General features: G+C 37.7%; 1 protein-coding gene across 3 annotated transcripts in view; it reads right to left on the reverse strand.

Moving 5' to 3' along the window:
* Positions 1–1,832: 1,832 nt before the first annotated feature.
* Positions 1,833–16,395, reverse strand: part of LOC136879149 (uncharacterized) — a 37,499-nt gene continuing 22,936 nt past the window's right edge. For all 3 annotated transcript variants that reach the window (XM_067152902.2, XM_067152903.2, XM_068228952.1), the window contains exons 3-4: positions 3,731–8,149; positions 1,833–2,386 (exon numbers count right to left, since the gene is read on the reverse strand). In XM_067152902.2, coding sequence (XP_067009003.2) covers positions 3,811–8,149 — 4,339 coding nt within the window. In that variant the 3' untranslated portion in view covers positions 1,833–2,386; positions 3,731–3,810. The remainder of the gene's footprint in view (positions 2,387–3,730; positions 8,150–16,395) is intronic.

The raw sequence follows: 16,395 nt of genomic DNA on the forward strand, positions 1-16,395 counted from the left end.
AACCACATCACCAGGTGGAAGAGCATGCTGCAGTCTGATACCCCTGCAAAGGAAGAGCTAGCTCCAGGAAATTACCTGCCCTACCCTATTTGGAGATCACTTAATCATCTTAGGGTGGGCGTCCCTCTTTGCAAGACCAACATGCCAAAATGGGACGTACTTCCAGCTGATGGAGACGCATCCTGCGAGTGTCGTGTAACACAAGATCCGAACCACCTGCTCATCTGTCCTCTACTAGAACAACCCTGCACTACACAGGACCTGATCGAGGTGAACAACAAGGCCATTGGAGTTGCTACATTTTGGAAATGCTGACCAGACATGGAATGATGATGATGATATTATGGTTCACTTCTGGGTACTTAATTTTTTATATAAAAGAAGGATGGTCTGAAAAAGCAAAAAATATGGAAAAGATAGGAATCATTGAAAGAAGTATAAGGTACACCAGGAAAGTGGAACCCATGGCTATCGTCGCATGAATAATACATATGAAGTGGCGCTACCTGCGAGAATTTCATCTTGCTACTTTTGAAAACACGCGAGAATTGCTACATACCCGAAATTCTCAGCAGTAAAGTTGTGATACACTACTCTTTGGATGTGCGTCACATCTGCTCCTAGTGTGACCTAATGTGACATATCATTTTATGAGTGTTACACCAAGAAATGTAGAGATTACATTAAAGTTAACTTCCTTCAGGCTAGCAACCTGTCGGAAGGACATTTGATTGCTTTCAAGTCTTACAAAAAGAAAAATGCAAGACCTTAACGGGTCACATGGCCCAATACTTGGAAGGAAGATGATGATGATGACATTAAGGTTAAATCAGTAAGTATGAGTTAAATAATATCTTAACATGCCGTAGTAGTGTGGTAGATGCAATTTTGTTACTATGAGTGAAATGAATATAGGTTCCTCTTGCTCCAGATTAAATTATCACTGGATAAGTGCAACCCATTAGGTTCCACTTCCCCCATCAAGTTAGTAATCAAACCATTTGTTCCAGAATTGGTACGTACATATGTTCGTAAAACTCAACCTCCATCATACTCCAAGGACGATTTGAAGATTGCTGTGAACTTGTTAAAAGTGGACAATTGACATTATATAGGGCTACAAAAACATACAAAATACCTAAACAAACATTATTTAAACATGTCAAAGGACAAAGAAGTGTTAAAAGTATGACTATGGGTAGACCTACTGCTATCCCTTATGAAGTAGAGAAGATAATTGTTGATGGTATAAAAACAATGAAGAAGTGGGGTTTTGATCTCTCAAAAAGAGAAATTTTAGATACCATAGGATGCTATGTAAGTGAAAATAACATTGTGACTCCCTTCAAGAATGGAATACCAAGTGATGATTATCTCAGCAGGTTCAAGAAAACATTTAATTTGAGCTAGAAGAAACCTCAAAGTGTAGAAGTAGCCAGAAAAAGAAGTATGGACCCTTTTGTCATTTCAACTTATTTTTAACTCCTGAAAGAAGTCACCAATGGTGTTGCTCCATCACAGATTTATAACAATCATGAAACCAGTTTTTGTTTGGACCCAAATAGAATCAAGGTCGTCGGTAAAAAGGGAGTTGCTGCCCATGCATTAACCAGTAGTCCCAGGCAAGAAAATATCACAGTGTTAATGGGAGGAAAGGAAATGCTGCTGGAGGGGAATTGCCACCACTAATTTCATTCAAGGGGAAGAATGTATGGGATTCATGGATTGCAAAAGGAGAAGAGTATCCTGGCATGACTTATGCAGTCACAAAAAATGGATGAATGGAACATTCAAGAACTTCTTTGAGAACAATTTCTTACAGAATATTCCCTCTGAAAGACAAGTTTGATTATTTTTATTAGAGTATGATGTGTACATGACAATCAAAATATAGAAACATAATACAAAATATACAAGTTGGTGACAGCATTAGGACTTCACTTTTATTTAATGTCCAATATTTTATCCATGTAATCACTTCCGGTGTTACTTCAAAGAATTCCTCCGCAGAACCAAGAAATGCACGTAGGGGTCACTCTAGAACTATGTGCTTGATAGACTGCACTTGAGCACCACAGTCATAGCAGGGAGAATCTACCCCTCCCCATAGATGCAAGGCTGTGCCAGACCTACCAACACAACATTGGATCCTGTTCAGGGTTGACCAAACAGCACGGGGCAAACTGAAGCCAGCCAGTTTCATGCTGGGGTCAGGGAGACCTCCTCCACTCTTCTCTCCAGGCATTCCTGGGATTGAACCAAGGACGACAGGTCCAAAGCTGTCTTCCACGCTGGTTTTCTTGATTTCAGCCTAGTTGTAGTGTGCTGCTTTATATCTTGATGTATGGCCATAGTTCACATCTTAGTATCTTGCTTGTTCAAAGACCTAAATAAGAGAATGTATATCTTGTAATGGAACAAAGAACTCATAAAATGGCAAAAAAAATTTTTGGTTATAAGTTACCAAAATCAACGTTTGCATCCATCATATCAAGAATATGGCCAGAACTAGATCCTACTATTCGACGGAGTGGATTTGAAAAGGCTGGGATATTTCCATATTAGAGTGCAGTAATCCTGGTAGAAAGTTATGAAAGTTATGTTTGCAACAAGGTCAAAGCAATGTAACTCATCAATCATCAACAATTAGGCTTGTAGGAGCTCTGCCATCTCTGGCATCAAAAGTGTCATGTGAAGAAATTACCTGAGCTCTTCCATTATCAGTATGTAATGAAGAAACTCTCTCAGCTTGGCCATCAACATCTGATTCAAATGATATTGCTTCCCCAGAAACAACATCAAGCACACAAGGGGTCTCATTTGAAGAGTTGCTTCTAGAGCAATTAAATCAAGCAGCAAGAGTCACTCATGGAAGAAAAAAGAATCTGTGGAGGGGCAAAAGTTATCACCTCAGAGGAGGCATTTCTAAAGCTGAATGAAAATGAAAGGACAAAATCTGAAAATCAAGTGAAAAAACCTAAAAAGACAGCAGTGAATCATGAGGAAAGTAGTGATGGAGATAATCCTGAAGAATGCACAAATGATTTTGAACTGGAAGTTGAGATCAAAGAAATGGATGAAGAACATAATTTCACAAATGTAATGCATACATATTTATCAACAGCGCAGGATTCCACGGATTCTTGCAAAATTTTGTCATAAGAAAAAAATCAAAATATATCTTGGTCAGCTGATGGAAAAGGAGCCATATGGAAGTGAAATTTGTTCGAAGAATTCACTCAACAACAATATTTCATTGGCCCAACATTGAGCACAAGAGTATATTTCAACTTGAAGAATATTTTTCAATATCTACCACCTCCACCATTTGAGAAACGAGGCAAATTCAAATTTGATTCTTATAATGTATGTTAAATGTATGAAATGTATGAAAATTAAGGAGAAATTACATTTCTATTGGTATTGTATGTCAAACTGAATTATTTCCACTTATCCCAATGATATTACTGTGATATGTAATAAATGAACAGGCCTTGGGTTCCACACCCCAATCATCAGGGCAAGTGTAAATATTGACCACAGTTTATGTTCTGTGTTCCAGAATGGAAATCATTAAAATATGTCTGCATTATAATTCATCTGAACTTAGACCATCTATTCTGAACCAGAATATAAAATGTTAATAAAATTGAATGTCAATTCAATGTATATTAGCAAATAGATATTAGCAAATAGAATGCCAGCTATATAAATATGCCGTTCTACTTACCCTGGTGAAAGATTCCAAGACGAATTTTAGAAGAGAAAATTTTTCATGATCTTTCGGTACCACTGCTTAAGAAAATGTGATTACTGAGAAGCAGTGATGTAATTATAGCATGTACCACATGTTTGACCTCCTGCTACGATCAGTTGAAGTGCAGCATTATCCTTCATGTTTTTACGTGCTATACACAGTGGAGTACAGCCACTGTTATTAAAAACATTCACATCAGCTTGATGACATAATAGTTGTGTCATTACCGCAATGTGTCCTTGTGCTGCAGCCCAATGCAATGGCGTATTGCCTTGTGCATTAACCGCATTACACTGGGCTCCAGCCTGCAGCAGTAAGTGCACATTCTGGCTATTTCCTCGCCACGCTGCCCAGTGAAGAGCACTACTCCTGAGATGGTCAGTCTCTCTCACGTCAGCTCCAGACCGGATTAGTTCTCGAAGCACACTCGAATTAGTATTAGCTGAAGCCCAGTGAACAGGTGTTAAGCCACTAGAGTCCTCAAAATGCATACTAGCACCTGCAGCAAGAAGAGACTGAATTACAGCCAAGTTGGTTGTTGTGTTACATTTTTCATAGTGTACCTGCTGTACTGCTAGGTGAAGAGGGGTTTCATTAGCAGTGCTGAGTTTATTGACATTAGCATCATAGCTGAGGATTCTCTTTACTTGGGAAAGGCAACCTGTCCGAACAGCCCAATGGAGTTGTGTGTACCCCATACCATCTCTGTGATTTATGTTGCCTCCAACTTTCAATAAGAACTGCACAGTTTCTTTATGGCCTCCAATAACAGCTAGATGAAGAGGTGTGTATCCAGAATGATTTGCAATATTCACATTTAATTTCTTCAACTTCAAGAGGAGGTCTGAATAGCACACTGGTTCATTATTCGGAAAAGGACAAATACTTTTCCCATATTTTCCATATTTCCTCATTCCAGCCTTATAACACATTAGGTATGCAAGCATTTGAGTATGACCAAATCTGGCAGCCGTATGCAACAGGGTAGATCCTTCACAGTCAACGACCTTGTCAACTTTAACATTCTTGGACAGTATGAATGCTACTACATTAGTGTATCCTCTTTCAAATGATAGTGATAGAACCTTATTGAGCTTCACATCATTGTTGATAATATCACTAAGATTGTGTAGATCACTTGTATTAGCTCCACTTTGTAAAAGTATATCAACAGACTCCCATGCTTCAGAATGGTCAGCATACTGAATAGGTTTCCATGCCAACACTTGATCAATAACATCGACACTGGCACCCCATGACAGCAGAAGTTTGAGAATGGAACTTCTCCCATACATAATAGCCAAATGAACTGGTGTTCTGCCTCCATCATCCCTCTCCTCTATGTCTGCATTTGTATTCAGTATTGCTCTAATTTTGGATTCATCATCACTTAGCACAGCTTCATGAATTTCACGTCCTTTTGCCAACATTTGGTCAAACCAGTTGAGAATAAATCTAAAACTGGGATCAAATAGTTTTTTCAGAAGAAATTGTCTCAACTTATGGAAATTATTTATGAGCCAAAGAGCAAGAAAATATTCAGCAAAGGTTCTGTGCACAAAATGAGCTTTTCCATCATGGATATCAGAAACAATGCCCACTCTTGCAATCTCTTCAGAATCCTTTAGTAGCATGTTATGCTGCTGCATAATGTAGGAGTAATTCAAGAACTTGAGATCATCTTCTGAGAGTAGCAATGTCAGAGCTAATATGCTGTGCTTTTCATAGTTTTCTTTCTCACAACGAGAAAAATGTTTCTTGTAAACAGGGTTAGTCTGTGAAATACCCTCTCGGCTCTCAAGATAAATTGCATACTTCTTTTCAATGAAAAGTTCATAAAGTTTAATGAGATCTAGTTGTTTGGGTAACTGAGTATCTCCAGTTTTCACAAAAATTTCATAAGCAGGTTTAAATGCTTCAGCTATTAGCATAGTCTGGAGAGGTATTGCTGCCAATTCAATATCATGTTTTCCTAAAGATCTTTCCATCACTTTCAGAACAGCACCAACAAATTTCTCCACCTCATTTGGTTTAACCTTTTCACTTTTCCAATACTTCATTAAGAAGTTTTTCTGATCACTAGTGCTAAATGGTTCCAAGGAAAGTGGCAGTGTGGACAACTCATTTTGCAGTTTTTCATTCAACACAGGGCGTGAAGTGATCCACAGCTTTCCAACATTCTTCTTTTGAAGGTTTTTTAATAGTTTGATGCCTCCCTCAGCATAATATGGACTTATTTCATCAAAGCCATCAATGAGGATTACTACATTAAGTAAATTACAGATAATGTAATTTAAAAGTGCATCTTCAAGAATGTCACTCTCTCTTCCAGAGCTAACTATTTGTTTCAAGAAATTTTCTTGTTCACCTTTATCCAGTGAATCGTTTTCAAGCATTTTCGATTGGTCAAAAAGGTTAATTGTTATAACACATGTTGATGGGTCTGCTTGCTTAGTTTGATGAGCCAGTTGGTTCAACAGTGTAGTCTTCCCCATACCGGGTTCAGCAATTATCAGTCTTAACTCACCAGGAATTTTTGGAGCAAGTGATAATGGATATGTCTTTGTATATATGGGATCAATGAAGTGTCTGATTACATCCACGACTCCCTTTGACCATTTCCAATATAATCCATTCTTATCTTTCTTAAGTAAGTGAACATTTTGTCCTTCAGCAACCATTTGCTCTTTGAATTGTTCCTCTTCACTTTTATTCTTGAGATGAATAATCTGTGTCTCATTCAGCAACTTCTTACTCTGTCTGTACTTTTTTTTTGCGTATTTCGTATAGCAATGAATTAATCCGCTGAACACTTTTTTATCCACTTTGATTGCAAATAAAGTATTAGGGTCTCTGCAGCGAAGTATCTCTTTCTTGACATTTCGTTTCTGCACAAGAGTTTGAGGGATGTAGTAGTTTACAACTGGTTGTAATTTTCTTCCAACTTCTATTGGATTCTTGCTAGATATAAGTAAAGCTAGAACGTCTCCACTGATTACATCAATTAACTTGGGATCTTTTTCAAGGAAATTTTTAAGACATACATTATAACCTTGAAATGTAAACTGTTTCATTTTCAAAGATTCTTGAGATGCTTCATCTAACTGTAGTATATTACATGTGTCATGAAAGAGAGAAACTTTCTCGCTGTAACCTTTTGTAGAAACTATTATGAACAATTTCTTAACTTTCTGTTTAAGTTCACGCTCTATCTGAGGCTTGACCATGCCATCTACAAGCAGAGCACTACACCACTTATTCTGACATAGCTGTAATATTGCAGGTAAGTGACTCTCGACAGCATTTGCAGAAAGAACAAGATGGGGTTCACTGCCTTCCAGGACCTGATATACCTTAAGTAAGCTTAGAGACGTGTCATGACTATTCACTGAAATTTTCAAGGAATCTAAACCTTGTACTTTTTCACTGAAAGTTTTCAGTTCTATTTCATTAAACTGCACTCTCAGAGATTCCAACTCCTTAAGTTTAACTGAGTTTAAGTTGTTAATCAATGTTTCAAGCACTTTCTTCCACAAAGGTGCATCTGCCGTTAGGGCAATGGATTCACCTTTTTTGTTGGACCAAGTATCAATATTGTTCATGAAAAGCTTAATAGCATCATCCACAACCATCTCATCATTAGTTCCACATGCTGTGTGAAACTCAGTTTCTATTAATTTCATAATCTTCGATTTCTCTCCAGTCTGACAATGGAAAACATTTAAGTGCTTCAGAAAACTTTCAAACTTGGTTTCATTATCTAGTCCTTTGATTTCATCAATCATTTTCATCACCATCTCAGAAGAAGCTTGCATTTCGAGTCTACTTAGTTTACTCTTAAAATCCTTACACTTAAACTGTGCCTTTATTTTACCAACATCAGTTTTAATGATTTCACTGGAACATTCACAGAGTTGACATAGAATGTCTTTATATTTCTTCAGCTCAGACAAGAATAATTGGATGTTATCATCTTCAAGGGTGTACTGGAACCGGTAACCTCCCGTACTCAATATGTGGTCACTACAGTCTTCACCTAGCCTGAGTTTAGACAGCTGAGAGTTTGTGTAAAACACAACCTCCAATTCATCAACATTATATTTCTCAAGAATAAGCTCAAATGAGATGAAATATGTAAGAAGATTGTGGGTGATATCACAATCTGAACGTTCCTCCTTCTGGAAATGCTTCTGCTGGATGAAATATCCTGTAATGCAGTCATCTTGATGACAGAAAAGCACATTATCATCAAAGCTCCCAATGTCATGCATATTCTGAGCCAACTCAAAATTGTCTGTTCTGTTGAGTGCTCGTAGGAATAACAGGGCAGACAGTAGACGCTCATACTGCACACCTGCTGCATCTGCAAATCCAGGCCTCTTCTGGTAAACACTGTAACAATATAAAGAACTAAAAGTTATACATTTGTGAAGAACATTCCTTTTAACACTAGAACCGCAGCTGGTCATTTGTGACCCAGCTGTTGGTTCTTTCTTCTCTATACTTTGAAAAAGAACTATTTGTAGCAAGTATAGAGTCAATGAATATACCAGTACCTGTGCTGGATATCTTTTTTGAAATTTAATGCAAGTAGTGTATTTTGATGTAGAATATTAACCACACAAATAATGAATATGTGGATAATAGGATTGTCCTACTTTGCTGACCCTCAATGAGTCCAGTTCTAAGCCCTTGCTCCTATGACACCACAAATGTACAGTACAGCAAGAAAGGCTTCCATCTCGTCCATTTTTAGAGACCAATCATCTGACATCAGTACACAGATGTACATTATGCTGCATATAGCTTACTAGCAAGATACCCGTGCTTCGCTACGGTATTATACTGAAATTTATAATTGAATGCTTATTGTTTTAGATATATAATCTGCCAAAATTTGCGATCTGACTCGTTTTCTGCTAGAATCCACCAAAATTCACGATCTGACTCGTTTTCTAATAGATTACGGCAAGTTTCTCCCCATTTTTCAATCTTTCTTTCCAGCAATCGATTTCATACTTCCCGGGCTAGGTCCAGGTATTCCACCTGGTCAGTTGGGTCCCTAAATCTTTGCTATCTTTTCCTATAAGCATTTTTAATATGGATGCATTCCTTCAGGAGATCAGGCGTGGTGTCGTCTTGGGTACCTTGGTGGTACTGAACCCGCGGCCGGACTGCATTCTTAGTCATTACCCATCCAGTACCCATTTCCAGCACGGTCCGCACATCTGACGATGGTCCAGAACATTATTATTATTATTATTATTATTATTATTATTATTATTATTATTATAGATGTTCTGGACCCCACAGCAAGATGCAAGACCGCTACTTGGCGGTAAATTACATCTGCTGCCATTGCCATTGTTGACAATGTGACCAGCACCATTGTCGCACGTAGACAAGTGTGTGGGATTTGTGGCGATACGAATAACATACTTCCGTGCATTATTGACCTTATTATAGAGGTGAAGAATTTGACGGTCAATCTCATTCCTATAATTTATTTCAAATGTGTTTAAATTTTTTATTTATATGCCAGGGGAATCTACTGTAACCTAAGAACGTTCTCCGAAGAAAAAGATGGCTGTTGAAAAACGAACCCAGGAAAGATTAAAAATGATCGGTTTATGATCAGAATAAGTACATCAAAAATCTAAAGCCTGTTTCCAGTCATTCAACAGGGTCAGGAATGGAATGAATAAAGCCCCATCTAGCGGCAACAAAATAGGAATTGTGCCGGCTGCCGAAGCACTCCTCTGGGCAATGATCGATGATTGACAAATGAAATGAAATATTGGACAGTGTTGCTGGAATGAATGATGACAGGGAAAACTGGAGTATCCGGAGAAAAACCTGTCCCGCCTCCGTTTTGTCCAGCACGAATGTCACATGGAGTGACCGGGATTTGAAACGTGGAACCAAGCTGTGAGAGGCCGGCGCGCTGCCGCCTGAGCAACGGAGGCTCCTTGTAAGTACATTATGAACAGTACAATCAATTGGTCTCACCTCCTTTTACATCCCACCGCCGTTAAGTTTATTTACACACACACCCCCAAAGAAAAAAGAATTACAAGAAGGTGTGTTTCTTTATGTTTAAAGGAGATTCCAAACACCAATGTTCATGTCTATTACCTTCAGTTTTGAGATATAAGTATCCCCATAAAAATAATTCACTTTCTTTTCACTTCCTTTCACATTCCTCCCCCCCCCCCCGCTCACAAGTGAATTTTCCGGCAAAAATACTTGTTTCTTTAATAGTAAAGGATCTTCTAAATGCCAATTATCACGACTCTAACTTCTTCAGTTTTTGATTTATGTGTCCTACCATTTTTCACTTCTACATGTTAAGTTTTTTGAGATATGCTGTAGAAATTCTCATTTTAAAATTTCACCCCTTTTTAGTTCTCCTTAAGTGGAGTTTCCAAAAACAAATCACCTATGTTTCTTTACATTTACAGGAGATTCCAAATACCCACTTTTTACGTCTGTAACATTTTACGTTTCTCAGATATTCTGTAGATATAGTCTTTCAAAAAATTCACCCCAATTTGTCACTCCTCTTTAACCGCCATTAATTGGATTTTTCAAAAACAAAAAAATACGTGTTTCTTTATTTTTAAAGGAGATCCCATATACAAATTTTCATTTCTGTAATATCATCAGTTTCTGAGATATATGTATGCTCATGAAAGGCATTCAACCCATTATTCATCCTTTTACACCCCTCCTATTGAGATTTACAGAAAACAAAAAAATACATGTTCCTTTATTTTTAAAGGAGATTCTAAATGCCAATTTTTATATCTGTAAACTTTTAAAGTTTTAAGATGTAGACACATTCATTTTAAAAATTCATCCCCCCCTTTTCACCCCCATTATTTGGATTTTTCAAAAACGAAAAAATACCTGTTTCCTTATTTTTAAAGTAGATCCCAAATACCAATTTTTAGGTCTGTAATATCTTCAGGTTCTGAAATATAAGTAGTCTCATTAAAGGCATTCAACCCCTTTTTCACCCTTTTCCACCCCTCCTATTGGGATTTCCCGAAAACAAAAAAGTATGTGTTTCTTTATTATTAAAGGAGATTCTAAATACCAATTTTTACTTCTATAAACTTTAAAAGTTTTGAGATATAGATACACTCATTTAAAATATTCACCCCCTTTTCACCTTCTCCCATTAACTGGATTTTCCAAAAAAGAAAAAAAAAAAAGTGTTTCTTTATTTTTAAAGAAGATCCCAAACACTAATTTTCACGCCTGTAATGTCTTCAGTTTCTGAGATATAAGTATCCTCATTAAAGGCATTCAACCACTTTTTCACCCCTTTTCACACCTCTTATTGAGATTTTCCGAAAACAAAAAGATACGTGTTTCTTTATTTTTAATGAAGATTCTAAATACCAATTTTTACATCTGTAAACTTTCAAAGTTTTGAGATATAGATGCACTCATTTTAAAAATTCACTCCCCTTTTCACCCTCCCATTACTTGGATTTTCAAAAAACAAAAGTACGTATTTCTTTATTTTTAAAAGAGATCTAAAGTACCAATGTTCAGGTCTGTAATATCTTCAGTTTCTGAGATATAAGTACCGGTATCCTGATTAAAGGCATTCACCCCCTTTTTCACCCCTCCTATTGGGATTTTCTGAAAACAAAAAAATATGTGTTTTCTTATTTTTAAAGAAGATTCAAAATACCAATTTTTACACCTGTAAACCCTTAGTGACGGAATATCCAAAAATCCTCTCTTAGCGAGCACTTACATCTTAATTTGAATATATCCCCAAAATTTCATTTCTTTACGTCCAGTAGTTTTGGCTCGGCGATGATGAATCAGTCAGTCAGTCAGGAAAAGTTATTATATATATATAGATTTGTAGGAATGGCACTTCACACGGCACACACGTTGAGAACACATACTATTTCGTGGTTGTACACATGCTACAATTTTTTTTTGTAGAAGATAGGGAAGAAAGAAATAACAGCTGGATCACAAATGACCAGCCGCGGTTCAAGTGTTAATATTGGGTTGGGTTCTCTGCAAAGTTATTAACATAGAACTGGACTGACCTGGAGGTAAAAAAAATAAATCTAATTGTATTTTGACAGTACTGAAATTACCTGATGCTTTTCAATTCAGAGAATTCTGTAGAGACTGAAGCAAGGGGAAGAGCAGGTGTCCATTGACACTTGAGCCCTCACCTTGTCTTAGGGGAACATAATCAGCTAATCTGCTTGCTCGGTCAAATCTCATTTGGCATAACTTCTCCAACTGGCTGCACCATTGGATTGTATGATTTTGGTTTATATTAATAAATGACAGTGAATTTCAAGAATCACAAAGATTAACACTTTTTACATGAATATTCCTCGGTTTAGAAAGCCAAGAATAACGGCCGAGAGGATTCGTCGTGCTGACCACACGACACCTCGTAATCTGCAGGCCTACGGGCTGAGCAGCGGTCGCTTGGTAGGCCAAGGTCCTTCAAGGGCTGTAGAGCCATGGGGTTTGGTTTGGTTTTTTACATGAATATTCTGCTCCTCTGTTTATTTTCATGGTTTGGAAATCTAACCAATGGATCATTTTCATACATTATTGTCACAATCTTTTTTCTCATAAACTATCCTTTTTCATTCTTCTTCTACTGCTTTTCCCACACCTTGTAGGGTCGCAGGTGCGAACTGTGTTGAACATTTTTTACGGCCGGATGCCTTTCCTGATGCCAACCCTATGCGGAGGGATGTAATCACTATTGCGTGTTTCTGTGGTGGTTGGTAGTGTGGTGTGTTGCCTGAGTACGAAGAGAAGATTGTTGGAACAAACCTAAACAACCATCCTCCGAGCAATAAGAATTAATCACCCGCAATTAAAATCTCCAACCCGGCCAGGAATAGAAGCCGGTCCCCTCCGAACTGAAGGCCTTAATGCTGACCATTCAGCCAAGGAGTCGGACAATCCTTTTTTAAATTTTTTATTGCCTGTCACCATTTATTTTGACAAATGGTTCAGTTTTACTGCGATATACTCTGCATTGCAAAACTATTTCTACAGTGAACTCAGACGCATGGCAGGTATGCTTAAATTGGCAACAATGAAGTAACGTAGCATTGACTTTGTACTTCGAGCAGGTACCTATCCTTCAACCAAATAGCATTCCAGCTTAGTGTGAAAGTTGTGCTTTTACCAAGTGGTAGTGGTTTTGAAGTCAATATGTTAATGATGGAAAATCAAAGACAGTTATTGCTTATGAAATAACTGGTAAATTAATTGGAGAAAAAGTGAGGGATAGGAAAGTTTTCCCAAGTGAAAGCTTGGATAGTGACCACAGACTTCTATTGGTGGATCTAAATTGTATACTTAAAAGCTACAACAGCAGTAAAAAGATTGCCAAAGATTAAAGAATGGAAACTGAAAAATCAAGAAGGATTTCCAAAATTTTATGGCAATAAAATTGCCGAGAAATGAGACAGGTAGTGTTGATGAAGAAAAGAACATATTTAGAACAACAAGGTAAAACAAAAGATAGAGTTGAGGAGAATGAAACAAGTTGGTGGAATGTTAGAGTAAAGCATACAAACAATGGCAAAGAGAAACAAAGATGTTGAAAAACATAATCAGGCTCAGGGAATTGTATCAAAGGAAATATCACAATATGAAGATAAAGTAGTAATTCATAAGGACAAACTGGGGCAAATAATTGTTTATAGGAGGAGGAGTTAGGTATTGGATTAATTTACCAAAGGAGATGTTCAATAAATTTCAAAATTCCTTGCAATTATTTAAGAAAAGACTAGGTAAACAACAGATAGGGAATCTGCCACCTGGGCAACTGCCCTAAATGCAGATCAGTAGTGACTGATTGATCAAAAGATGACAAAAAAAATAGGAAGACTAGAACAGGAATAAGAAACTCCAGGCAAAAGGAGGAGTGAAAGAAGAAAAAGAGAAGAGCTTGGAAGTGTTCCCCCCAAAAATTGAGGAAGAGAGTAAAGGCAATCAGAAAATGCTATACAGGTTCATAAAAAGTAGAAAAACAGACAGGGAAGACATTAAAGCTACTGATATGGAGTTGTTGTTTGAGTCATCAGTCCACAGACTAGTTTGATGCAGCTGTCCATTCCACCCTATCCTGTGCTAACCTTTTCATTTCTACATAACTGCTGCATCCTACATCTGTTCTAATCTGCTTGACATATTCATACCTTGGTCTACCCCTACCGTTCTTACCGCCTACACTTCCCTCAAAAACCAACTGCACAAGTCCTGGGTGTCTTAAGATGTGTCCTATTATTCTATCTCTTCTTCTTATCAAATTTAGCCACAACAATCTCCTCTCACTAATTTGATTCAGTATCTCTTAATTTGTGATTCGATCTATCCATCTCACTTTCAGCATTCTTCCATAACACCACATTTCAAAAGCTTCTATTCTCTTTCTTTCTGAGCAAGTTATCATCCATGTTTCAATTCCATACAATGCCAAATTTCAAATGAAAGACTTCAAAAACATTTTTCGAATTCCTATATCAATGTTCGAAGTGAGCAAATTTCTTTTCTTAAGTAAGGCCTTCCTTCCCTGTGTTGGCCTGCATTTTATATCCTTCTTACTTCTGCCATCATTAGTTATTTTACTACCCAAATATATTTGGAGAGGATAGGATTAGGACACCTATGGGTGGAGGTCTGGTCGAAGACAGAAGTGAGAGGGATGAAGATACTTGAAAGGAGAATTAGAGATATCCATAGGCAGAAATTATTGGGGGAAAGCAGACTGAGAAACTCGCTGAATGTTTTGACGAAAATAGAGGAGATAGCAGGGTTGAATATTAGATACGTTGATAGGTCAAAACGATATGGGATGATGTGGTGGCTGTTAGGATTGCAAAGGAATACAGGGTGGCTGCAGGGGAGGGATAAGACAAGGTGTATACTTTGTGGAGCTGTGAATGGTGAATTTCATTTGCTAAGAGATTGTGAGGAAACGAGGGAGATAAGACACAGATTATTGAGTGCCGAGCATCGGAAAATATTGGGGAGAGGGGATGAGAAAGCAATCTTGAGATGGATTATCAAGCAGTGGGAAAAAGGGGGTGAATTGAACAGGTATTTATGTGCGGCAAAAAAGGCCTGCAAGAGTAAAATGAAGGAGGGTGAGTTAGAGGGTGGACAAGGGGGTAGGAGGGTGGAATAGTTATGTATGTATATGGGAAGAGTGTATATATAAGGGAATGGGATAGTATGATAAAATTCTAATGGGTTAGAGAATATAGGAGTCAAGTACTTAGTTAAGTATGTGGAGTTGGGTAATGATATGGGATTGCATGAAGGCAAGATCTTTCTGTTTGTGTTAGAGTTGGTTGGAATGCAAGTGCTGAAATGCTGAGTGTTGTTGTTTGGAGTATTGATTAGGTGTAGGTCAGGAACAATAATGTGATGCAAGTGCAGAGCGCAATAAGGACACTTGATGAGCATGTTTGAACATTGAGTAAGTGACTGCTACAGCTAATGACTGCTAGGAATAATACTATCAGATATATATTATTCTTATTATTATTATTATATTTATCATTATTTCTCTCTTGATTCTGGGGTTTTAATTCAACGGAATGAGGGGCATGGCACGAGGTTCTGAGAATGACTACTGTGGTGACTCTATTTGGGGGTTTTACGTTTACGGAGTATCCAACGAACCTCATGGCATGCCCAGGGGATACGACAATTTCTTTCCTTACCCTTTTTTTTGTAATATGAGTTGTCCATTAATATTATTATATTAGGGCAGGTGCTTTTTTCTCACCATTCATGCATATTAGGGGGGAGTAAGGGAGGATGGGCAAGTGAGAAAGACGGGGTGGGTAAGGCCCACTCCAAATAAGTCAAAGAAGGGAAGAATACGATAGGTTGGATAGGGGAGGAGAGAGGATCCAGTTAGATGTGAACCGTCGTAATGGAAGGGTGAGAAGAAAACACACTGTCATCTGGTAGGATGGTTGGGGTTCTCCTTAGAGCCCCACAGTTAGGGCCGGCCGTGTCATCATGGGGAAGGCAGCCTTCTTCTCACCAGGGGGATGACACGGTCGGACGGTAGCAGCAGACAGCTAAATTTGTATTGCTTCACTTTATTATTCTCTATTATTTATTTTACTCTGTATGTGAACATGTATAGGGGTGAAGTCACCTGTTATGTTCAATAAATGTTCTAATGTTCTACTACCCAAATAACAATATTCATCCACTCCCTTTAAGACTTCATTTCCCAATCTAATATTTCCTGCATCACCTGACTTCGTATGACTGCACTCCATTACTTTTATTTTGGACTTATTTATTTTCATCTTGTACTCCTCAACCAAGATTCTGTCCATATCATTCAGCAAGTACTCCATTACTTTTGTTTTAGACTTATTTATTTTCATCTTGTACTCCTCACCCAAGACTCTGTTCATACCATTCAGCAAGTTCTCCAGATCTTCTGTAGTCTCAGATAAAATAACAATCATCATCAACATTATCTAAAGGCTTTGCCTTGTTGCTGCAACCATTGATCTCTTCTCTCAGCAATCCTTTTCATGTCTCCATAACCTTGGCATCCCATCATCTCAACTACCTCTTCAATGATCTTCTTCCGC

The sequence above is a fragment of the Anabrus simplex genome, chromosome 8 (genome assembly GCF_040414725.1).
Source record: "Anabrus simplex isolate iqAnaSimp1 chromosome 8, ASM4041472v1, whole genome shotgun sequence".
NCBI classification, from domain to species: domain Eukaryota; kingdom Metazoa; phylum Arthropoda; class Insecta; order Orthoptera; family Tettigoniidae; genus Anabrus; species Anabrus simplex.